We start from the raw sequence: 25,297 nt of genomic DNA on the forward strand, positions 1-25,297 counted from the left end.
GATTATGAAGGGGAAGTAGCGTTGTTACTCCCTGATACGGCCTGAGAGGGAGGTGGCTGCCTCCTTGCATCACCACACCCAGTGGCACAAATTAACATAAAACCATCACAATTCACATAAATGTACTAATTTTCCTCCCCGACTATTGTATACATCTAGTGGGAGCTAAATCTACCAATTTGTTCAAGGTTCCAGAATAGTAAGAACTAACCCGTGGCTACCGAGAAATAGAGGAGGAACAGGCAGCACATTGAAACAGTGAACTCTGAAACTTAGAAGGAACGTTTAAAGTGGCCTGAGATGTCACGTCCGTCTTATCTGGATGTGACTTGATGTTGCCTCTTTTTAGGGACACGGAAGTACGTCTGTGGCTGTGATAACTAGAGAGGTGGAACAAAGTACACATGGGGGTGCCCAGGGCTTAGTTCCGGGCCCTGTTCTGTCTATGTGCTGCACCTCATCCAGTCCCACGGCTTTAAATAGCTCCTAGCTATTGAGGGCTCTTAAACCGACATGTCCAGCTCTAGCCCCCCTCAAATCCAGGTTATATATCCACCTGCCTCCTCAATCAGCCCTTTGGAGGCCTCATAAGGATCTTAAATCGACACGTTCAAGGCAAAACTACTGATTTCTGGCTATCAGCATCCACTTAGCTGCTCCTGCTACAGTCTCCCTTTTTTCAATAAATGGCCCCAAAAGCCACCCAGTTGCTCAAAACAAAAATCTAGAGCTGCCCTTGTCCAATATGGTAGCCCTTAACCACATGTAGCTATTTAAATTTAAATTAATTAACACTTAATTTAATCTAATTTAAATTAAATTAACATTTCAGGTTTGCAGTTTTACTAGCCACATTTCAAGTGCTTGATAGCTGGTAGCGACCATATTGGACAATCAGATACAGAGCACTTCCACGATCACAGAGAGTTCTGTTGGACAATGCTTCTCTAGCAAGGTTACCAGTGATTCCTGTTTCTGTCACCACCACATGTAATCCATTAACAAACCTATGGATTTTACCTCCAAAACATTCCCTGAATTAATTCATCTCTCTCCAACCCACTCCTACCACCCTGGTCTATGCTACCATCACCTTCCACCTGGACTGCTGAACTCACTTCTTGTTTGCCCTAGTTCCAATCTTCCCCACCTATAACCATTTACCCTATAGTAGACAGAATGATTTTTTTTTTCAGAACTGAAAATCAGATCATGCCTTGCCCCTGCTACAATTCTTCCAATGACTTCTGTGGCAAAGACTGTAGTTTTACCCCTAGTCCTTTTTTTCCTTCTTCCTCAATAACAGAACCTCTGAAGTTTAGGTGAACACATAGAAGCCCAAAATAAAGAACACATTTTCCAGAGTCCCTCCTTGCACTTAGGTGTGGTCATGTAACTGAGTTCTGACCAGAGAGAGCCAATGAGGTTGTGTGCAGTCTCCTGGCCTGTCTTTTAAAAGAGCAGGCTCCTCCTGCTGTTCTAACAGGCATGATGGCTGAAGCTGGAACTTGGCAATGGAGGTAATGCCCTGTGAGCAACAAGATAGAAGAAACCTGGGTCCCTGATGTAGTGGAGAAATCCACCAGTCCTGAAACACCTACCTAGATTTTTACATGAGAGAGAAATAAACTTAATTTTGTTTAAGTCCCAATTATTTGAGGTTTTCTGTCATAGTAGGATCTAATTCTAACTAATACAGCTTCCCATCACACTTAGAAGAAAACCCAAACTCCTTACAAAAGCCTGGAAAGTTCTACACGATCAATTCCCACGCCAGTACAAATCCCCACCATTCTCCCCTCACTCACCATGCTCCAGTCACTCTGGTTTTCTTTTTTGCTGCTTCAAAACACCAAGTTTCGGGGTGCCTGGGTGGCTCGGTCGGTTGAGCATCTGCCTTTGGCTCAGGTCATGATCCCAGAGTCCTGGGATCCAGCCCTACACCAGCTCCCTGCTCAGCTGGGAGCCTGCTTCTCCCTCTCCCGCTGCCTGCTGCTCTGCCTGCTTGTGCTCTCTCTCTGTCAAATAAATAAAAACAATCTTTTAAAAAACAAAAAAAAACCCACCAACTTTCTTCATGCTCTAGGGACTTTGCACTTGCTTTTCCCTCCGTTTGGGTTGCTCCTCCTCAGATCTTCTTATGGCTGACTCTTTTTAGTAATTGAGGACTCACCTTAAATATCACTGAGAGACATCATTAGAGATGGTTACCCCGACCAATCTAAAACACCCAACAAGTCAGTCTCCTTTACAATACCTTATTTTAATTATCTGCGTAGGACTTATCGCTAACTGATGATTCTTTCATTTGTTTATCGCCTGCCAAGACTATACTTTCAGGGATCATTTCTATAGTTTGTTTATCGTCTGCCTCCCCCTCCTAGCATGTAAAGCTCCATGAGGATAGGAATTTTGGTTGTTTAGTTTACTGCTGGACTTCCACTCTCTAGAACAGAGCCTGAAACCCATTAGACATTCAGTACGTTTGTCAAATACGATTCCATGGATAGTGTGGTGGTTAAAAGCAGGGTTTCTAAAGTCAGACGACCCACATCAGAATCCTGGCTGGGCCACGTACCGGTCGTGTGACCTACCTCAAGTCGTATAACCTAAACTCTGTACAATGAGATTTCCTGTGGCATAGGGTAGGAGTAAATGAAAGAGCATTTATAAAGCACTCCCTCTCCTCCCTCCCTTCCTCTGAAGGCTCCCTTCTTTTCCTCCTCCCCTCGGTCCCTTCTGTGGCCACTTCTCTTCTGCTTTTCGTACCTCTCTTCACAGTCTAGCAGAGACTGGGTCTTTAAAATTTGGCGGGAATTAACGTCATCCTTCAGGAGGACCAGGGCTGCGCAGGCGCGAGACACCTACTCTTTCTCGCGCTCTAACTTTGCAGCCTCGACAGCCAATCAGAGTTAGCGTGGGAGCACGTGTTCCGAAGATTCACCAATCGAGTCTGGGAGGCGGGCCGCCGTGGAGGCAGTGGCGAGAGGGGGCGGGGACAGGGAGAGGGCACGCACAGTTCTCGCGGCAGTGTCCCTGAGGGCCAATGGGGGAGGCCTGAGGGTGAAGGCGCTGGGGCGTGGCGTCGGCGGCTCCCGCAGCCCAAGGCCGTCCAATGTCGAGCCAATCAGAGTGAGGAGGTGGGAGGAGACTAACCAATCAGCGTGCAGAAAAGGCAAGGCAAGGGGTTGAAGAGTCTCTCGCGGACGTCGCCGGCTCCCTAGCTACTGTCAGGGGAGCCGGGCGTGCGGAGGAGGCAGAGGAGGCGGGAAGGCGGCCGTGGTTGAAGGGACGATTGCTGACTTGCAGGGAGGAGGTCCGAGGGAGCGGGCAACCATGGTGATGGCGGCGAAGAAGGGTCCAGGCCCAGGTGGCGGGGTCAGCGGGGGAAAGGCGGAGGCGGAGGCGGCCTCGGAGGTGTGGTGTCGCCGGGTGCGGGAGCTGGGCGGCTGCAGCCAGGCGGGGAACCGCCACTGCTTCGAGTGCGCCCAGCGCGGGGTCACCTACGTGGATATCACCGTGGGCAGCTTCGTCTGCACCACCTGCTCCGGCCTCCTGTGAGTGAACTGGCGCGGGGTAGGGGAGGAGGGAGGACCGGGAAGGGGCTGCGGAGTGTCGACGTTGGGGACAGCGGGGATCCGGGGACAGAGCCGAAGTAGGGGTGGCAGGGAGGCCTGGGGACGCGCCTGATGCGCTGAGAGGGTCGTCTGCTGCAGAGCTGTCACGGAGAAGGGAAATTGGCAGGGGAGACAAGACAAGATTGGAGTCGCGTTGCAGGGGAAAGGAAGGGCACCGGAGAGGGGGGAAATTCCCCAAGGGAGGGGAGGCGAACCTAACCGAAAGTGGGGGAGAGTTGAAGGGAACAGGGGGGAGGTGTTTAGAGATTTAAAGGGCCAGAGGATGACACACACCTTGAAAGGGAACTCTGTGTAGGTAAGGGGCAAATAGGAAAGGGGTAGAGTAAGCTGGGCTCTAGATGAAGGCGTACTTTTCTTCCTTCTGGCTTGTGCCCATCCTGGAGTGTGAGATGGAGAAACCAATTTAAAATAGGTAAGTTCACCCAGGCTGAGGGCATAGAGATAGTGACAGGTAAGAAGCCTTGGTCACGCGTTCAGGTGCAGGTCTTAATGTTGCCGGGCTTCGGAGTGCAACCCAGAGGTAGATTTCTTACAAATCTTAAGAGATGAGAGCTGATGGGTTACCCTATTAGAGAGCTTAACTTTTTCAAAGGTTTGGGGATCTGGATGAGCCATCCTTAATTGTAATAGTTTACACCTTTAAGCTTCTTGTTGCCATGGCTTGATCCTGGTAGTAGCATCTGGCAGCTCTTTCTAGATTTGGGGGGAGTTTTGTTGTATAATCTGCAATGCAACACTTGGCACTGGCACTGTATTTGGTCATGCCTGAGCTAATTTAGAGCCACAGTTCTAGGCCAGATTTCTGGTTATAGAGTAAGGTCTTTTTCCCCTGTAGGGAATTATTTGGTTAGATGCCTGATTAACATTCGATACCAACCCTGTATCTCTATTCTGTATAAGTTTATCAAGAGATTTATTTTGACTTGTTCAGTACTGTTTTAATATATTGGTTTGTCTGGTTGGTTGGTTTCATATTTAACAAGGGGTGCTTTCCTTGTTTCTTCTTAAACCTTCAGGAGCCAAGGAGGGAGCAGTATTGTTCTTACATGACAGACGGGAGAACAGAAGCAAAGAGAGGTTTACTGATTTATCCAGTGCTATATGGGGGTTGCTGTTTTCAGCATTTGTTATTGGATATTAGTTATGATCGTGGCAGACCAGAAATGAAGATCCGGGTCTCCTAAGATACGGTCTAGGATTCTCTCTCTATGCGATTTTTACCTCCTTTGCCAAACCTCTGTGTTCTGATCGACCTCACTTGTGTGTTATGACTTGGTCTAAGTAAAAGCTATTATGGCTCTGGGGACAATGATTAGAACCCAAACAGGAATGTGTCAGAGGTAGAGTCTTAAATGAAGCAAAAGGATAGAACTGAGACTGGGACAAGTACTCTGAGGAGAGAAGGAGCAAAGTTTAGGACTATTTATAGCAGAAAGAGAAAGAGCAGATTCCTGAAGATCCTGTAATGAAGAGGAAAATCTGATTATAGAGTCTGGGAGCCAGGGGATAAAACTGATGACATATCAGCGTCTAGGTCCTAGGAAGAAAATGTTTGGAAACAGTGTTAATTCATCCCCATGGTTAGCTGCACAGCACAAAAGATAAAGCACTGACTAAATGGGAGGTCTGACATTATTATCATTATTTTATAGATCTTGGTTTAAAGTATCTCATAGATAACATTTCACTTCTATAATGAGTATCCCTCAATCAGGGCAGAAGGAGGGTCAAGGGATCTGGCACACATTAAAAACCTGATTTCTTTTGCTAGAACAGTTAACTCCTTAAATATCAGGGCACAGTTTGCAGAACTTGGCCACTTTTTTCCCTGTGCTCATGATTGTTGGTCTTTAGTGAAGGATCAAAAAGCCAGGCAACTAAACGAAGCCGAACTGAAGGCGTGTTGACATTATAAGGACAGAAATATCACAGTAAACTCTAGAAGAAAGCTGTAGTTTCCCTGGCTGTGACTGTCTGCCTAAGTTCTGGTGGTACTTCTCATGTGCTAATTGAAGTTCTAATTAGCATGAGCTAAGTAGGGCAAGGCCCAGGAACCTTGTAAAAGGGTCTTCTCAAAGTATTGCCTGTGCCCTCTGAGGCACCTTGGGAAAGGCTGGGAGCTGGCAGGTGGGCAGTAAACAGAGGCTGTGAGGTGAGGGATGCCTACTGCCGGCTGCAGAGTAAAGAGGGAGCACGCCCAGTTCAGCAGGCAGTGGAGGGGCATGGCTCCAGGGTGGCACATAGACCAATTAACATCTTAAATCCACATGGTTGATTGCCCACAGATGAGGATTTCGTGGTACTGGGAAGTGAAAGTCATGGTAGGCCAAGAGGCTGCACATTCATTCAGTCAATCTGTCAACATATATTTATTGAGTGTCTGTCAAGCTCCAGACACGGTCTTAGGCACTGGAGATATGGCAGTGCACAAAATTGTACCCATCTTTACGTAGCTTACACCGTAGTGGAAGCCATGGACTTTAAATCAATCAGTAAATATATAATTGCAGGTGGTAATAAGTGCTGGGAAGTAAAATAAAGCTCAGGATGGGCTGGAGAGTGATGGGAGCTCATGTTGAGGTATGATGACAAAAAGAGAAGAAATAGTCTTTGTTTAAAGGACGAGGGTATTGAGGGGGGTGAGAATTCAAGTACCACACTTAGCACCACCGCCAGAGAAAGGAGACAGCGGGACTGGCTTTATTTTGAAAGCTAGGTTTCTGGTGAGTATGTTACAATTATGTCCACCTCTTAGGGGAGTGGAGTGTTCTGGGGGCAGTGAGCACCATTACCAGAGTTCCCAGCTGGCTGCACGGGCTGATGTAGCAAAGTTGACTGTTGCAGCCAAAGTTGGATTTCCCAAGATCTGGAGAAAATTTTCGATTTTAATACTGGTGGGTGGGTATGACTATGGCTTCATCACTACATGTGAGAGCTCATTCTCATTTTCATTTTTCATGAGAAGTATTTTCTCAGCTCTAGCAGAAAACCACAGCGTTGGTGTGAGGGACTGAGAGAGAAGCTGCTAGTTTTGGCTGTTTCTAAATTTATATACATGCTGCCACAATTGTAGGTCCCAAATTTGACCTAGTTTAATTCATTTGGTTTCCGTCCAATACCTAGTTTCCTTAACCTGGATATAGGTCCTTTTCATTTCCCCAGTATATACATCCGCTGTGCGTTTGGTTGTGTCTGACGTTTCTACTAGACAGCAAAGCTAGGACGGGGTAAAGCTTGCTGCTAAAAAGTCCTTTTTCCAAAGCAGTGCCTTCAGTGTTTTTTTTCTTGTTCTAGTTTGCCTGGATGCCTCAATGGATAAACCATGTTTCTTTAGTAAGAAAACGGATCCGGAGGCCTGAAATGTCATTGACATGAGGGATGGGCACTGTCTTTGACACCCAGTTTTTTCACCGAAGTCTGTGGCATGCTTCCCTAACCTGGCTGTTTCGGTCCCTCTGTAAGCCGTAGTCCTTCAGTTCTCAATAATAGTTGCTTGTCTCCTCTACTTCTGCACAACTTTATTCCAATAGTGGGATTAAGTCAGGATTCGGGTGGACAGAGCTGTGGGCTGGGTGCCAGGAGATGTGCTTGACAGCTCTTTCTTTGTGACAGGTTCCTAACCTCCTGGTGCCTTAGTTTCCTCATCTGGCTTTGCTGGTAGTGTTTCCTCGCTGAAGCACTTTTATCTCCATGGAAGAAAAGGCATAGGGTGTTGTTCAATAATTCAGTTCTTTTCCATCTGTCTGGGTTAGAGAGGTAGACGTGTTTCTTGCCCCTGTGTTAGTTCCGTCCCTCCATCCCCTCCCACCTCACCTTTCATCCAAAGAGATGAGAAGAAGGGGGAAAACTGTAGCAGGATTGAGAATGAGCCTGAAGAGGAAGGCGGAGGACAGCAGTTTATCATTGTCACTAAGGAAGAACTACAGGAAATGGGTTAAACGGGGATTTTCAATTAGGAAGAAGTTTCCTAAAATCAGTGAAATTGAGCCTGGGCAGGGTAAGGGGGAGCTCTCCTATTAGGGACTTTTACTAGTCCCGTCACTCTTTTTGGTGACGTTTGGATCCCAGATAAGAGCTAACATGGTTTAGCTGAACCCTGCTCGGAAGCAGAGGACTGGAATCCCAAAAGCAAAGAAACCATGTGGCGGGGGGGGGGGGGGGTGAATCTGAACACGAAATATTCAAAAGTCAAGAATTCCCAAGTCCAAGTTTGGCACAAAGGAAAGAACTTGGGTGCTGGGTAGAACTGTTTTTTTCCATTGTTGACCTGACAGAACCTTCTTATCTGAGCAGCTGAGCAGGTCTGAGACTTGCATGAAGCAAGATAGAAGCAAAATATGGGCCGTTGTGAGGGTGATGACCACAGAAAAACAAAAGGTGTGGTATTTGTAGAAATAGTCCTACACTTGATAGCATCAAAGGAAGGGGAGAGAGAGGCCAGCAGAGAGAATTGGGCGGGCTTTAGGGTCCCTGCAGGTCGCTTGGCTGCCAGTAATTCAGGGCACTTCAAAGAGGGATGCAGAGTACTTCAAATGCCAGTCAGGTGCCCCGTGAAACAAACTGACGTCGAAGGCCTCCTGACTGGACTGAGGCTCGAGTCCTAGTAATGGACTTGCTTTCACTTGGAAACTTTTGCCCTATTGTGGGCAAATAAATTTATCTCTGCTTTTCCCCAGCACCTCCTGGTTAGAAATAACAGAATGGATTTGCTGTGATAACCGAAGGGCAGTGTCTCCTTCTAGCTCTCACTTCTTTTGGGGAGAACCTGCGAGTCATGTTGGGGAGACTGGGTGCAGCTTGGAGACTTGGGTCTGTTTGATTCCAGGCCAGTGACTCAGATCTGGCCCCACGCATGACCCTGCCATGTCCCCAGAGAGCCCCAATACCCCACGACCATTTGATTTCAGCTACTGGGAGGAGAGGGGCTCTTGTTTCTAAATTGCTCCTGTCAGCCAGCAATGGGCTCTCTCTGATTCAGAAACAAAACGCTCTGACTCATAGGCCATGTAACTAGGTCCTCTTCCTGGGCTGCAGAATGTTGCCTTGTAGAGAATTTTCCCTGCCCCCAAACTGTGGCTCTAGTTATACATAATCCAGTCTACAGACATCAAGGTCAGAGCCGTGCTTTTTGTACTGTGCTATGGAAACATTCTGTTCCCTCAGATTCATTTGGCCCAAAGCACCCATATCACTTATTTTCTCTGCTTTCCCTTCATCCTATCTTCCATCCCCCCCCAAAAAAACCCCTCCAGTCCAAGCTCAGCCATAGGAAGTTCTGTTGTTCTAATCATCCCCTCTAGACTGATGAATGGGTCACTCCCTCCCCCTCCCCCTACAAGGAAGCACACCTCCCTGTTTACACTTTGCTAACAGTTCCTGGTTGTCCTTTCAGGAAATGTCAATGACCTTTTTGTGATAGACTTCGAATCTGTTTTTCTAGTGTTAACATAATACATGTTACTTTTCCCGTGACCATTTCTCTTCCTTCCCCCACTGCTGCATCCTGGTGCCATATTCTCCCTGATCCGGCTCTGTGTGCCTAAATGGCACCCACCTGTACTGAGAAGTATCTTTGTCCAGGCTCCTTAGGGTCATTGTAAGCAAGCGCCAGGTGATCAAGGACTAGGTCCTACACGATAAGTGATAGATATGATATAGAGTGATAAACAACTGTCTAAGTGCCTACCATAATGCCTTGTATTTTGGCAAAGGAAATATTTGTTAGTGGGAGGTGAAGATAAGGACTGGGATCATAGGGACAGAGAGGTCTGCTCTGGCTAGACCTCAGAACGTCTGGCCTTTTGAGAGGGAAAGGCCTGGGGATTAAGGTGAGCAGGAGCTAGGGAAAGAATATAAAAGGCTGTCTAGACTTCAAAACAAAAGAAGGTCATTAGTGAGAGAGGCTTTAGGAGAGAAAACTGGAATATCTCTGAAATGCGATTAGAAGAGAGTCTTCAGGGCAGTTCACGTTTAAGAGCTATTGTTTGACATGTAGTTACAAAGCCTGGCTTTTGGATTTCCGTGCTTTAATCTTTCCTTGGGGCATCAGTCCTCTTTGATATGGTCTTTTAAAGGAGTATTTTGAACCGCTTTACTTAAAAGTCTAGCGGCAGAATTGCTGAAAAGGCCTTCAATTGTAGCCTTCGGTGTCCGGTCCTTTGTTAGAATCCCACAATCGGTAATTTATCATCCAAAGGGGCTGCCGCTCTTCACTGTTCGCCCTGTACTGTGTCACCTGTGCCCCCTCCCTCGCCCCCACCGCCTTGGCGCCCACGTACTCGTACACTAACACGTACACTGCCGTTCTTCTAGACTCGCAGGGACACCTTTGTTTTGTGGGTGCCCTGGTAAGCCTGAATTTTCTCTAGGGTTTCCATTTGGTAAACTGTGTGATCTCTGCCTTCCGTCTTTGCTTTCCCAATGGAATCAGGACCCTCTTCTAGAGTTACTTTTATTTTCATATCTTGATCTGCCCAATTTTTTCCAGGGGAGTAAAAGTCTGAAGAGCCTCACCAGCTGAGACAGTCTTTCCTGCACGGGCCTGTGCTCTTTCACATGCTGGGCCCGGGGGCTGGTTTATTCACTGTGGTCTGGCCAGTTTTGTTTTCATCTGATGAGTGCAGTTGGTCTACACCAGAGTAAAACTTAAGGGAAAAGGAAAGGGGAACGTGGCTCGGCGCCAAGTTTCCCTTGTGAGAACACTCCAGAGGGCAGTTGAGTGGGGGCAAGGAAGCCTTCTTGTCTACTGTAATCTCCACGGGGCTTCTGTGGGCACAACTAGACTCCCAGAGAGTTAACAGAGCACACAGAGCTGGTACAAAAGCATCACTACAGGATATGTGTTCCTGACTCATGCCAATCTCCTATTCATGGTTGAACCTGACTTCCTCCTGCTTCATCGAAAGATCTAGAGCTGAGAAAACCTGGACTATTTCTTTTCCCAGAGATCTCTTCCTGAAAGAGAGGGACCCTCTCCATCCCTACCACCACACCTTCTGTCGAGACAAAGAGGAGGGGCAGGCAGGTGTAAAACAGTGGTAAAACAGGAAATGGGAAGTGGGCACATCTCTGAGTTCCCGGAAGCACCCCCCCAGCCTGCAGGCTGAACACGGAACTGAGGCAAGGGAGAGAAGGCTTCTGGATGGGAAGGCTCTGCCTTTCTCTCCAGAATGACAGGGAACACAACACATTCGTGACTCTCATTAAAAGCCTCCAAAACATTCTCACTTCCCTTCTTTCCTTGAATTAGGAAGTAGCTTTGGTCGGGGAATTCTGCCTGAGCTTAATTTATGTATTGTTTTCTCCTTTCTCCCTCCCCCTCCTCCCATAAACAGACCTGCAGTGCTAACTGCATCGTACTTCTCTTCCTGTTTCTCTCCCACCAGGAGAGGCCTGAACCCCCCTCATCGAGTCAAGTCCATCTCCATGACAACTTTCACTGAGCCCGAAGTCGTATTCCTGCAATCCCGTGGAAATGAGGTGAGCCACCACCGATGGAATGGCTACTGGCTGTAGTTGCCCTGTTGGCCCCAGGGGAGCTTTGCCTCAAGACTACAGAAAAACCCTACAGCTTTCTTTTTTGGTCGAGTTTCTCTTATTTTTTTTAGTATATAGTATATATTGTCTTATGTATATCTGTATGTCCATGAAATCTGAGTTCTACAAATTGTGGTTTGTCTAGGCCCTTGTTAGAGGAATCGGGGGAAGGAACAAAATCTCTGTAGGGGGTGACTCCTGGGCACTCACAGGGAAGACTGCCCCTTGACACTTAGAGGTCCACATTGCTGAGCATTCACAGTAGACTGGGCCGGCCCCTCGAGTAAGATCTCCTGGAGCCAGGTCTACTGACCTGCCCCTCAGCACCCTGGGTGTGAGCCCATGCCATGTACTCAAACGTGGGTTAAACCCCTTCCCCAGCTAAATCTGCTGGCGGTGGGAAGACGCCGTCCTTGGTGTTAGCAGTCCTCCTAGCTTGCAGGTGATTGGTTTACTTGGAGGGCGCCAAGAAGGGAAGGCCTCTGGAGGATGTTCTAGAAGCCACAGCTCTGACAATTGTCTCTGACCCCACCCCATCCAGATTTAGTTCCCCATAATTCTCATGGCCCTCTTTTTTCTTTTACAAGTTGTGTCATAATATGTAATTATAAATCTATTTTTACTTACCTAAGGCACGACCCTCCCCATTAGGTGGTCAACTCTGTGAAGCCAGGGATCGTGTCTGCTTTGTGGGTATACTGAGACCCTCAGGAATGTCCGTGCTCAATAAACATGTATTGATGAATAACCCGGAAGTGGTGTCATTCCCATGTCATGCTTTCTGCCTGAACTCCTCTGTTACCTGACTCCATTCCTTTAGGTTTGCAGAAAGATTTGGCTGGGTCTTTTTGATGCTCGGACATCTTTAATACCGGATTCCAGGGATCCTCAGAAGGTGAAGGAGTTTCTCCAGGAGAAATATGAGAAGAAGAGATGGTAAGGAGGAGGAAAGAGATTGCTACTGAGACGCATGTCCCAAGACATTCTTCAACTGACAGTCCAGTTTCCAGACTTGAATTGGGGCTTTTCTCAAAGGCCAGACTTAGGTTGAGTGGATTCCACCCAGATTCAGTTAGGGCTCAATTCTGACTTCAAAATTATAAAACTTCCTAAAGGACAGTTTGTTCCCAGTCACTAGCCTTGCAGATTTGATGCCCCTCATTTGGAGAGACATTAGACGGCTTGGAGAGGGGCTGGGCCTGTGGGAATGTGGGGCAGGTTAAAGCTCAGCTGGGTCCATATATGCAGAGAGGCAGCTGGAAGCACATGTCCTAGAGCTCTGTGCTTTTAACCCATTGTTTTATCTGTGGTTTCTGTGTGTTCTGTTTTCCTGGTGACGAGAACAGCATCTCTGCTCTCCCTTGCCTTTTATCTCCCCATGTGGCACTTTCTGTTGCTTCATCTCAGGGGTGTGTGCATGTTGGGGGGTAACTATAGGGTGGAGAAGGGAATGCAGACAGCAAGGAAATCGATGTGGACAAAACAGCATTTTGGAGTCCCTCCTGGGGTGTCCTCCAGATAAAGAAGATAATTCCAGAGTAGAGACCACATACATACACTGGAGTGGAGGGGATTTTATCAGAAGTAGCAGGAGCTGGCAGGATAGATTGTGAGCGCTTAGAAGAGGAGGTGGCAGAAGCTTTTTGTGGGACTGAAAAGGAGGAACCTGCAGAAACACCTAGAAAAGAAAATGGAAGTTGGGAAATAGGATCACCTGTCCTGCAGCATTATTGACGGGTTATTACTTGAAACCCAAATGGTTTGATGTCAGAAAGAGAAAGGAGAGAGGAGAGAAAAACAGGTCCAAGGCAGAGCGAAGTGAACATTCCTGCAGAAAAGAATGAGCATCCAACAGTAAAGGAGACGCTCAGGATGGGCAGAACTTTGCTGAGTTACGAAATTCCCTTTAGTTCAAAAAAGAGAATCAGTGGGCAAAGGTCAAGGGACTTGGACTGCTGCCACCTGGGCTTCCCAGGTGCCTATGCGAGCATGGCCCACGGTGTTACCCCCTCCTCTCAGTCTGACTATTCTTTCTCAAAGGTATGTCCCCCCAGACCAAGTCAAGGGGCCTGCTTATACCAAAGGCAGTGCCTCCACCCCCATCCAGGGCTCCGTCCCGGAAGGGAAGCCCCTGCGGACTCTTCTGGGGGATCCTGTGCCATCTCTCCCAGCTGCCGCCTCCACCTCTAGCCAGGTAACTCTCAACCTGCCCTTCGAGACTAGTTGGGGATTTGGGAGACAGGGATGTCAGTTTCCTAAATCCAGCCCCCCCCCCCACCGCCTCCCCTCCCTGGACTTAGCAGATGACAGTGTAGGAGGTGTGAGTTGGTTCTCGGCCCTGCTGTCACCTATGTCTTGGACTCACCTTGGACTCCTATCTTTTAGAAGAAAGAACCCAACAGGAAGTGGTATTTAGGGAAGTCCGAGTCTCAACTTCAAACCTGACCATTGCTCCAAAGAAATGCAGGAGGGACCGGAACTCTGCCTCAAGCTCCAGGGGGGCGGGTCCAACTCTTGGCAACATCCCTGTGTAGCTCAGGGTTACCTTCACTGATAGGCTCTAAAATGTCTGCTTCTGGGAGCTGGTGTGCTGAGAAGACAGAGAAGTTAGGTATATTTGAGGGGCTCAGGCAGTGCTGCCCAGGAAATCTCTCAGTTGAGGGCAGTTTCTCCCTCTCTTCTCTCTCCACTTGCCTATCTGGGGGCAGCCTAGGGAGCCATGCAGGGGCCAGGTCATGTCTGGGACTCCCAAGTACTCTATGTCATGCCTTCTCCTCTCAAGTCTGTCAGTCAGTCTCAGCCTCGGACGTCCCAGCCCCGGAGCTCGCAGCCACCTCCCCACTCCTCGGTCAAGAAAGCCAGTACTGACCTGCTGGCCGACATTGGTGGAGACCCCTTTGCCGCTCCCCAGGTGGCACCAACTTTTGCTGCATTCCCAGCCTTCGGGGGTAAGTGGGACCTGGGAGGAGAACATTCCTACAATGTATACCCCTGACACAAGGCATTCACGCCCTTGGGGTGACCAGGTTTCCCCCCTCAACCCGCTCCCCCCGCCCCCGCCGGTTCTAGCCCCTGTCACGCAAATGAATGTGATGATAATTCTGAAGCATCAAGGTTGGAAGGGTTGGGGTCAGATGAGAGCAGCGGGATTATGTCTTCGAGTTTGACCAGAAAACATCACAGTTGGGGACTCCCAGCGCTTCCTTTTAGAACACTGGAAATCGCCTTTTTATTACCTTCTTTTTCTGTTAAAATGGGGGCAGGGGGCTTGTCCTGTGTTCCATTTCCCCTGCCCTCATCCCAAAGATCAGCAGCAGCCAACAGAGGGTTGAATAAAATGGTATCTAGTTTCCTTTTTTCCTTCCAAGCCCCTTCCCCCACCAAAACCAACTTTTTTCCCCACATGATTCAGCCCAAAGTAGCCCTGACAAAAGTGTGAATGCCTCATGGAGTAAGGATAAAAGATGGTGGGGGGGAACTTGGGGACCTCTGACATCCCCTTTCCCCCAGCGGGAGTCTGGCCCCCGGCCCAGGCCCTGCCAGCTCTCCCTGAACAGGACCTTGTGCAAAGGCAGTGTCCCATCAGTGGCCTCTGGCCTTCAGAATTAGTGTGTATTATATCGATTATATGTACATTTTATATATACGACCTTTATATTCCCTCCACCTGTAGGCCAGACACCTTCCCACGGAGGCTTTGCCAACTTCGATGCCTTTGGTGGCAGCCCCGGCTCCTCTGCATTTGGAAGCCTTCCTCCAGCTGGCCAAGGCCCGTTCCAGGCCCAGCCAACACCCCCAGGTAAACTCTGCCCTGCTCTCTTCCGTTCCCCTTCTCTCTTCCAACTGCGCTCGGTTTTCCACATCCATACATCACCCTTCATTCGCATCTGCACCAACCTAGAGAGCTGGGCAAAGGAGACCGAGGGGGAAGAGAAGCAGGCCTGGGAAAGGAAGAGAGGGGTCTGAGGAGATTCTTGGCAGGAAGAGGGGCTCTCCTGCTCCATTTCGTCATGGAAGGAAAACAGCAGGAGTTGTGCTGCGTGTGCCTAGGAGATCTCTGACCGGCAAGCTTGGGAGACCCCAGTCCTCGAAAAATCAAGAGTGGATGTGACCTTTCCTCTTGAGTGCTCTGATGGTCTGTGTTGTACGCTGCCCACAGGGCGAGGGCTGGGTCAGAGTCCAAGATAGTCTCCAGAAGTCCTCACTCACCCCTGTTAGAGCAGAAGCCTGTAAACTCAGTGTTGTGTTGTTTAGCAATTGAAAGAGACATCCCCCCCCAAAAAAAAGAAAGAGACCCTAAAGGCCAAGGGCGGTAAAGCATGTGGTTCCTCCCTGAGTCCCCAGACATCAAGTCTCCATAGCCTTGGGGCGGCCCTCTACCTTTGCCCGTCCTGGAAACACAAGAGGGCAAACCGGAGTGCTGACCTGACCCGATGTCTGAAAGCCAGTGACTTACACTCTCTCTTTCTCCCCTCCCCCACCCGCCCGCCCTTGCCTTTCTCCACCCCCACGGCCAGCCAGTCGGATGCTAACTGGAAGTTCCAGCTTTGGTGAGTTATCTTCCCACCCCACGGCCCACCCAAGGTAGAAGCCTATCTCAGGTCCTCTGAGCCGAGAGCTTTGAGGTCTGGAAGGAATCCTTCAAATGTAGCCATCTTCCAGATGAAGCAGTTAAGCAGTTTCCCTGTCGTACAGCCCACGGAGTGGCAGAGCTCGGCCCAGAGCCCAGACTCCCCGACTCTCACTCTGCCCACAGCCTTCCCACTGTGCCACTGCGAATTGTCTGTGTGCTTTTGGGGTTTTTTGGGTTTTTTTTGTTTTCCATTTTTTTGAATGGGGCAAAGAGGGACATTTTATACTGGTAAAAGTTAAAATTCACAAAGAAGTCCTCCTGTTATGAACTTAAAGTACCTGACGGGGTAGCCTTGAAAGTCATAAAGCAAAAACTGTTAGACACAATGAAAATGTAACACAGCAACAGAGAGGGGGACGATAGTAGACTCACGAGATTAATAATAGATAAAGGAGATAGACAAATAAGGAAGAAAGTAGGCCATCTGAGTAACACTTGAACAAGTTTGACCTAATAAATATAAGGAGAACTTTGTAATCAAAAGACAGGATTTTCAAACCCTTTTATAATTTGACCGCAGACCAGGAGACACCACATAAATTTCTAACGAATAGAAATTGCTTAGGTCACATTCTGTATGACAAAAGGTTTCCTAAAAGATGTCCCATAACAATGTTTTTATGTCCTTAAAGGCATGAAACAGGGAAAAGATAATTACAATAGGGAAAAAAGACAAAAAACAAATACCCATCATTGTATTTAAAACTCCTATAAGTAAGAAAGAATAGGATAATGGGCAACAGATACAAGCAGCTAATACCCAGAAAAAAAAAATGATGAAAATGTTCTCAACCTGATTAATTAGGGAAAAGGCAAATTAGAGTAAGATAATAATTTTATACATTATATTCACAAAAGTTTGAGAGATTAGTAATGGCCAGTACTGTGTGGGGAAATTGGCCCTTTTGCATGCTATCAGTAAGAATGTAAGTTGCACAGGAATATTCAGTGTAGCAAGAGGGAAACGTTCCTCGGAATGAGAGCTCGAAAGGAAGCAGCCTGTACAAGGTGGTTATAAATTGGTCCGGTCAGAAATGCATGCCTGTTGGGGCGCCTGAGTGGCTCAGTGGGTTAAGCGTCTGCCTTTGGCTCAGGTTATGGTCCCTGCCACCCATTGGGCTCCCTGCTCAGTGGGGAGTCTGCTTTTCCCTCTCCCTCTGCTCCTCCCCCACTCGTGCTCGTGCTGTCTCTCTCTCAAATAAATAATCTAGAAAGAAAGAAAGAAGAAAGAAAGAAAGAAAGAAAGAAAGAAAGAAAGAAAGAAAGAAAAGAAAAAGAAAGAAGTGCCTGTCACGAGCCCTTGCCTAAAGGGCCAACCTTTAAAGGAGAGAAGGAAGGTGTCAGGAGCCCTCCCTGGCTGAACCTGTGGTGAACTTTTGTCCAGTGTCTGGTCATCTCAAAAACCAGAGTCTGCAGCCAGCCAGAGCCGACCAGGCTCCTGCCACTGCTAGGAACATCCTCATGTTATCTCCCTGAGGAAGGAAAGATCTCTATTTTGCAGTTGACAAAACCGGCTCAACTTGGCCAGTAACTTGGCCAAACCCAAATGGCTGATGAGTGGCAGCTCCCATTCACTTCTCACCGCACCATGATCACGAGGGTGGTTCTCTGAGTGTGACATAAAGAACTACTGGGTATGAAGTAGGGAGACTTGGGGGAGAGGTGGGTGTCTTTTCTGACAAGCCTGGTTGTATTTTTATATTTCTGAGGGGGAGTCTGGAGAGAGGAAGTTTCTAAAACTGCAGTTTCCCCCGAAACTGCTAGAAGGCATATATACCAATCCAGCTGCAGGGAGTGAGGCTCTGGAAGTGTAGAAGAAGCAAACAAGAGCGCAGGTATTCCTAGGTTCCCCAAGAGTGGGCGGAAAGTGCCGGTCGACCCCACCGTTTGGAGGGCGGGCTCTGCCCTCTAGTGTCCGCCAGGAGACAGACAGCCTGGCGGCGGGAGGAAAGGACAGCACCTCCCCTAGCCTGGGAGCTCCCTGACGGAAAAGCCCAGAGCAGGACTGAAGAGTCTGACCCTAAGTGAGGACAGGGAGCTGTGTTCACTCAGAAATTCCACAAACCCCAAGTCATAGCCCAGGAAAGGCCAGGGGCTCCTGAGAATCAGAAGATTCCACACTAGGCTGCTGGCTTCCAGTCTTCCTGACGGCCTGGGGCCTGGAGAGGACGGAGACCAAGTGTGCTCAGTGGCGTGGCAGCCTAGCACTTGTTCCTGTAGAAAGCCCAGGGGTTGAGGAGGGTGGCCAAGGCGAGCACTGGCACTCAGGAAGCAGCCCACCCTTGGAACCTCGGAGCGGGCCAGCCGGGCCTGGGCACCTGCCTTCCCTGCTGGACTCAGCTTCTCGAAGTCAGAGCCAGAGATGCCTAGCACCGGGAAGATCCCCTTAACAAGGGCTTTGGCTGAATACAGCCTGACCCTTTAGGGAAGGAAGAACATGGAGCTTCAAACGATAGTTCCGGGGCCTCCAGAAAAAAGCCACAAACTTAGGAGAAACCAGGCTAAAGCTTGAGGGGGCCAGGGAGAAACACAGATTTGAGAACCAGTCTGGCTTGGCCCTTCCTCCCTTGCCTTGTGTCTTCATCTTTTCCTTGCCCTTCTTCCTCTCATCTCTGGGGGCTGGGAAAGTATCTTCCCTTGTGACGGTTACCCGCTCATCCTTTCCACTCTCTACAGTGTTTTTACCCTCAGTTTTCTTCTCTGAATCCCCCCTCCACTCTCTCCACCTCATTGCCCCTTCCCCACAAATAGGTTACCCAGCCTCCAGTTTCTGCAGCCCCACCCGGGCTCGGCTGCTGTCTCACCTCCTCTCCACCACCGTGCCCCCTGGGAAGAGGAGTAAGCCTTCACTTACTCACTTTTTTATCATCCTAGTTTCTCTTTCTCTCTTTTTTTTTACGTGCTTGATGGCATAATAGACATACCACTCTGTACCCTGATTTATGTTTTAATGGAGCAGCACTGCTAGATTTTTTTTTATCAGCACACAAACAGCTTCCTCATTGTTTTTTTATGGCTGCACAATAGTCCTCCTTATGTATACACTATAATTTATTTAATCCGTCCCGTGTTGATGAATATGTGGAAGAATGATGAATATTTAGTCTTTTGCCATCAAACAGCGCGGCTGTTAATTACCCTGCCTGTGTCATGTTTTGCACGTTTGCAACTTGTATCTGTGAGAAAACTCCTGGCAAGGGAGCTGGTCTAGAGGGGGACACAGTTGATACAGAAATGAATTATGTCACTACAAAGATGTCAGGTGCCGTAAGGGCGAAGAACAAGGTGTGATGAGAGGAAAACCAGGCTCTAATTCAGACTGAGGTCAGGGAAGGCCCATCCGTTAAAGCCCAAAGGGTGGGTAGGGCCATGGGTGGGGCCTCCTGTTCGAGGCAGAGGCAGAACACGTGGAGAGGCCGGAGCTGGAGAGTCCAGGCCTTCTTCACTTGTGCTTACGACCTGAGGCAGCCGTCACATTTCCCTTGAGACCTTGTCTCGTTTCCCTGACCCCGGAAATAGTTTCTTTTATCATAGGCAATGATGCTACCTCATGTTCATGTACGCTTTACAGATTTCAGAATACTTACTGAAAATACGTACCTCGGCGGAGGGAGGGTGTCTCACAGCCATCCTACGAGAGGGCAAGCAGAAACGGGCTCGGGAGAGGAAGGTGGTTTGCTCAGGTCAGAGCAGTAGCAGGGGTAGGGCCCTGACTGCAGTCCGGTTCCTCTCAGTCTACCTCTCACATAGTCATTCAGCAAACAATTTCTGAGCACTGGCATGTGGCAGACATCACGCAAAGTGTGTTTCCCTTCGGTACAAGTCTTCCAGCACTCAAAAAAATCAAGCCTTTTCCGTTTGTAGCCTCATTTTACCCTCTCAACAGCCCAGAGTGGTTGACCGGATCCCACCATACAGATGAGACTGAGGACACGCAGATAAAGAGGCTTTCTCCAAAGGACAGGGATTTCCTGGACTTGCTCCTCAGGCTGTTTCCGTAGCCTCCCACGCGGGCTCGCCCTCAGTGCTTTTTCTTTTTAAATGTGAGGACCAGAGAGGGCAGAGGAACCCTGATCGAAACTCCTGGGCTATGGTGGCCTCCCAAGAGGGGGCAGCTCCGGTGGGAGTGGGAGCTGAGCTGTCCCACCTTCCCTGAGGGGCTCCCGAGTGTCTGGGCCTTTCTGCCCTTCACAGCTCCTCCCCCCATCCCCTCTACCTGCCCCTTCCTGGGATTTATCCATAAATGGAAATGCTGGTTTGAGGAAGGTCAGACATTTCCACGTCTTGAGGAAAAAATGGGACCTGCAAGTCAGACCAGAGCAGGAGGGACACTGACCTGACACGAGGGCTTTCTCTGGGCAGCGGCGGCTTTGAGCACTAGGGAGACTGACAAAGGCTGAGTACCATGTTACCTGGAATCTTGGCGGGAGTCAAGGCCCTCTGAACCGGGTGATCCAGGGGGACATGGGCTCAGAGAAGCAGTGGGTGCACTCATGCCATCACTCTGCTACGTCTCCCCTGCTCCCCCCACCTCCATCTCTTCTCCTGCCCATTCCTTCCTGCCTCACCCCAGCACTCCCTGTTCTGTTTCCCGTGATTGCCCAGGGAGCAGCCAGGTGACTCCATTTGCGGCCTCTCCTCTTGCACCTGCCAGTCAGCCCAACAGCCTCGCAGATATGGGCAGCCTCCTGGCGCCCGGAACATCAGCTGGAGGTATCCCTAGCAGGTAGGTCCAGACACTGGGGCCGCAGAGCCTTGCTTTCCCCAGCTTGCTCAGCTCCTCCCATCGGGCGGGACAGGGTTTGCCATCTCCTGGTCCCTTGCCCCGCTTCTCCCCTTGATCCCCGGTGCCCTGCGTGCTGACTTCTCTTCCCACATCACAGCATCTTCGGGGTGGCCGGCCAGGTCCCCACGCTCCAGTCGGCCCCAGCTGGTGGAGGCGGCAGCACAGGGCTTGCCTTTGGAGGTGAGTCTTGCCTGTGGAGACCCAGGGAGGGGATCCAAGGCCAAGAGGAAACTGGGGACTCTGCAGGGAGGGGAGGGGGAGGGAGGGGAGGGGAGGGGGAGGGAGGGGAGGGGAGGGGAGAAAGAGCACACCAAGATTGAGAGGAATGCTGTCATCCGAGTATTAACCAGATGAGAAGAGTAACCCTCTCTTCCTCCCACCTCTACCCCCTTCCACCCTGAGCAGCCTTCACCAACCCTTTCACAGTCCCTGCTGCTCACCCCCAGCTGCCTTCCACCAACCCGTTCCAGCCCAACGGCCTGGCCACAGGTAAGCCTCCAGACTCTGCCCTGGCCCTGACTCTGTCCAGGGCGCAAATTCTTCTCTCCCACCTTTTCTCTTCCCCTCTCTCTCTGTCTCTGTCTGTCTGTCTCTCTCCCTGTCTCACACACATAGACCGTCAGGAGGAGTGGCAGGCAGCCTCAGCTGGCAGCTGTAGTCCTGAAATCAGTCCCCCTCTCACCCTTCACCAGGCCGGACCAGGTTGAATTTCCAGGCACCCAAGTCCCAGAATCAGAATTTCAGAATTACAAAAAACAGACTGCTACTTACCCAAGCCAGTTCTTCCGGTTTAATGACTGATGCGGCAGTGACTCTCCTCGCCCCTCAGCAGTGCCCCCTGCCCCCAGGCACCCAGCCTCTCTCCCTTCTGTGTCCCACCTGCAGCCTTGCCCCCGGTCCCTGCTCTCATCAGCCGGACTGTTGTGATCTCCTCACTCCCTATTCCTCCACAGCCTCAGCTCTTCTCTCTTCAGAGGCATGCTCCCCTCAACCCACACCTGCCTTTTTTGTTGTTGTTCTTAAAAACCTTGAGGCCAGGGGCGCCTGGGTAGCGCAGTCGTTAAGCGTCTGCCTTCGGCTCAGGGCGTGATCCCGGCGTTATGGGCTCAGGGCGTGATCCCAGCGTTATGGGATCGAGTCCCACATCGGGCTCCTCCGCTGGGAGCCTGCTTCTTCCTCTCCCACTCCCCCTGCTTGTGTTCCCTCTCTCGCTGGCTCTCTCTGTCACATAAATAAATAAAATCTTAAAAAAAAAAAACAAAAAAACACAACCTTGAGGCCAGGAAGAGAGACTGGTAGCACCTAGCACCACTGACCAGCGTGGCAAACCCCACTGCTGAGAGCTTCACACCCCTTATTTGCTTTTCCCAGCAGCACTAGGAAAGGGGCCGGGCTCACTTTTAGAGATGAGACCACTGAGGCACGCAGAGGGCTAATACTTGGCTTTCGTTGGTGCAGTTAATAGGTAGCAGGCAGCAGACCCCAGTTCTGGGCCACACCCCTGCTCGTTACTGCTGTGCCCTTCGTGCCACAAGCCACCGTGGGCAGGAAGAGGGCAGGTTTGCTAGGTTGCATGGAAGCTGAAGACTTCCATGGCTCACTCAGGATACTTCTAGTGGGTCCCTCTGGTTAGGGACACATTCTATCCCATGTCCCCATCTTGGAGAGATCTAGGAAGAACTGTTCTCCAGCCTGCATTCCAGGACCTCGCCTGAACTTCATGTCCTCGTTCCACAGGGCCCAGCTTTGGGATGAGCAGTGCTGGGCCTGGCTTCCCCCAGACAGTGCCACCCACCAGGGCCTTTGTCAGCACCTTCCCATCACCACTGTTCCCCCCACAGACCTCCATGACTCAGCAGCAGAATGGTAAGGGATTCAGACCACACCCTCCTTTCTTACCCCTATTCCCCACCCCCAGGGACTGTGGGGATGTGGGGGGTGGCAACTGAATATTAAGACTATTAGGGAGCCTGACAGCTGAGCTAGTTCCCTTTTGGACCAGTAGGGGGGGCCAGAGAAGCCACAGACCCGCCTGTGTCCTCTGACTCTGCTCCACACCCTTCTTCCCGGTGGTTACAAAGACCTGCTCTTGCTGCCCCTGTAGGGTGTAGTGGGTTCCTGCCCCGCAGGGAGGCCCAGCGGAGAGGCCAGCAGCAGCATGAGGGGCAGGGCTTATGTCCGCTGAGTTTCTGCTCTTGCTTCCCAGGCTCTTCCTTCAGCGATCTAGGATCAGCCAAGCTGGGGCAGAGGCAACTGAGCCAGCCAGCTGGGACCTCCACCAACCCCTTCATGGTGAGTGCCGGTGTGGCCTTGGTGTGGGGTATGGCCTCTCTCTGGGGGCTGGGGACAGAATCCTTCGAGGACAACAGGGCAGTGTGGGCTGGAAGCCATGCCTCTCCTTCGTGAAGCTCTGCCTTGGCCACGCAGGGGGTGAGTGGGTTAGTCAGTGGGCCCTATTGTCTCCCACACTCCCCTGCCCCCCACTTGCCTCAGCCCACTGACTTTCCCACAACCCTCAGCACAGTAATTCTGGGGGAGAAAGGAATCCTGGACTACATCTTTTCCCTGGCCTCCAGCTCTTCTCCCCTGATCCCCTAATTTGTGGTTGTTGTTTCTTTCCAGACTGGATCCTCATCAAGCCCGTTTGCCTCCAAACCTCCAACCACCAACCCATTCTTGTAGCACTGTGTCCTGGGGGGGCCTCTTCCCTGCCCTCTGGGGCCCCTCTGTTCCCAGGAGCTCTGGTGACCATTTGCCTGTGGCATTTCTGTGGGTCTGAGACCAGAATGGGCCTTGTTTTGCAGGGAAGGGGTCTTGGGGATAGTGGAGGTGCTAATGCTTTGCTTGGGGCTTGCAGATAAAAGGGCAGCTTCCCGGGTCAGCTGCCCCCAAGGCTTCCTCCCATCCTCCCTCCAGCCCCCACCTAGGCAGGAGGCCCAAGAGGAGAGAAGGCAGGGCCTGGCCTAGAGGAGTGATGGTGTTTGATTTCTCAAATTATTAATTATGATGACAATAATCCTCCTCTCCTGCCCTTAGCATACATAGTGGTCCCTTCACTCCCAACCATGTGGGCAGAGGAAGCTATGGGTACAGACCGATCAGCATTCCCCTGTGGGAGCAAGCCTTCCCCCATCCCCAACTTTCCAGTGCTGGGCTCCTTGTGGACAGAAGCACAGTGGGAAAAGTAGGGTCAAGTTGGAGGTGAGGCATGGTGTTGACCTGGGACGGTGATCAGATAGGCTGAGAAGGCTGGGGGGGGGGGGGCGGGCGCAGGGTGCCTTTGGTGCCCTGGCTTGGGCCAGCACCCCTTGTCTTCCCACCCCCACCAGGCCAGGAGGCCCTCCCTGGTTTTGCTTCCCCAGCTCCCTCCCTCATCCTGGGTACTCAGGATGAATAATAGTTTTACCTATGTACTTAGACATGCCCAACTCCTGTCAAGCACTTTAGTTTGCTGTGGTGTCATGTTTGGATACCAGTGTTTTATATTTATACATAGAGAATTTTCTAATATAGCCTATTATATATACACACACACGCGCGCACACATAGAGATATATACACATGCCGCCATTCTCCTGCTCCCAGACAGCTCTTTGACATGGGGAATGGAATGGATCCCCATCTGTGCCTCGACCAGCAAAGCCGGAGCTCCAGAGGGTGGCGGGGAGGGCGGTCACAAGTCCTGACCACCCCAGAGCCTGGGCTTTTCCAGGGAAAGGCTTTGTGCCATTGGCTGGTTTTCTCCTTTCTTTTCCCCATGTGCCTCCCCCACGCCCGAATTCTCTGCACCAAAGCTGTTGCAGGCAATGTTGGAAAAGAACTGCATTTGAAAGAAAAAGGAAATGGCTGTCATGGTCTCACTTTGGGTTAGTTCTAGGGGCCCCAGTGTGACTGCTGGGTCGGTGAAGAGCCGGCGCAGTGGGAGTCAGGTGGCCGCAGCGAGGGGGTGACTCCCAGCGGGAGGGTCAGTGGACGGAGGACAGACGAAGTGGGACTGAGACGGAAATGGTGGGATCCGAGTACAGGAGCAGACGGCTCCCAGGTCAGCGCACCCTCAGCCCCTCCCCAGACTGTGTTCACCTGAGGGTGTTGTGTGAACAGCCGTGGTGTCTGGGCTGTTTGTGTGGTGACAAGGTAGCCGGTGTGGGTTAAACACCTCACGTGGCAGAGGAGAGGCCCGGCATTCAGCCTTGCTGTCAGGAGACTGTTCCTCCCTTTTCTGCATTGCACAGAGACTCTGGCCCTTCAGCTGTTCATTCTTGGGATTCTCTGGGTCTTTCCACCCAATGACCTTTAACAGCAAGGAGAGGTGGGGACTGTGTTATCACTTTATTTACTTTGAGGACTTCTCTAGAAATATTTCTAGCTGCTGCTATTTGCCCAGCCAGGCGTGGCCTCCCCACCTTTGCAAGGCTCAGAACCCATCCTGTCTTGGGTCTGTGTTCCCATCCTCTTAGCCCCTTCCCTCCTTCCATCGCCTGGTGGAGCTCCTAGGGTGAACCACCATCCATGGATTTTTCATGTTCTGCCCCCTTCTTCCAGTATTTTTCTGTCCCCCTTGATTACCTCTCTGTCCCTGTCTCTGTTTCCCATTTTCTCTGCTTAGAGCCAGGAGGGGGAGGAAGCTGGTCTGTTGTGTGGGAGCAGGAGGAGCTCCCCCCCCCCCGCCCCCCAACTCCCTTTCCCAACCAAAAGCACTGAGGT

The 25,297-nt window shown here is 50.5% G+C and overlaps 1 protein-coding gene and 1 pseudogene across 2 annotated transcripts; both read left to right on the forward strand.

Annotated features, from left to right (window-relative positions):
• Nucleotides 1-2,324: 2,324 nt before the first annotated feature.
• LOC148110470 (small nucleolar RNA U3) lies at nt 2,325-2,436 on the forward strand (annotated as a pseudogene).
• A 741-nt stretch (nt 2,437-3,177) lies between these two features.
• Nucleotides 3,178-24,436, forward strand: AGFG2 (ArfGAP with FG repeats 2). 2 transcript variants are annotated; one of them, XM_045773953.2, is made up of 13 exons: nt 3,179-3,557; nt 11,024-11,117; nt 11,995-12,110; nt 13,215-13,368; nt 13,957-14,122; nt 14,848-14,973; nt 15,692-15,724; nt 20,413-20,533; nt 20,691-20,773; nt 20,999-21,082; nt 22,331-22,459; nt 22,800-22,885; nt 23,216-24,435. In XM_045773953.2, exons 1-13 carry the CDS (start codon nt 3,337-3,339, stop codon nt 23,273-23,275), a joined length of 1,473 nt encoding a protein of 490 aa, XP_045629909.1. In that variant the 5' UTR covers nt 3,179-3,336; the 3' UTR covers nt 23,276-24,435. The 2 variants fall into 2 exon arrangements, with proteins under 2 accessions (XP_087723906.1, XP_045629909.1); XM_087867780.1 differs by lacking the exon at nt 22,331-22,459 and having other exon boundaries at nt 3,178-3,557; nt 23,216-24,436.
• The last annotated feature ends 861 nt before the right edge of the window (nt 24,437-25,297 follow it).

The sequence above is a fragment of the Ursus americanus genome, chromosome 2 (genome assembly GCF_024610735.1).
Source record: "Ursus americanus isolate L20-20 chromosome 2, mUrsAme1.1.p, whole genome shotgun sequence".
Classification (NCBI taxonomy): domain Eukaryota; kingdom Metazoa; phylum Chordata; class Mammalia; order Carnivora; family Ursidae; genus Ursus; species Ursus americanus.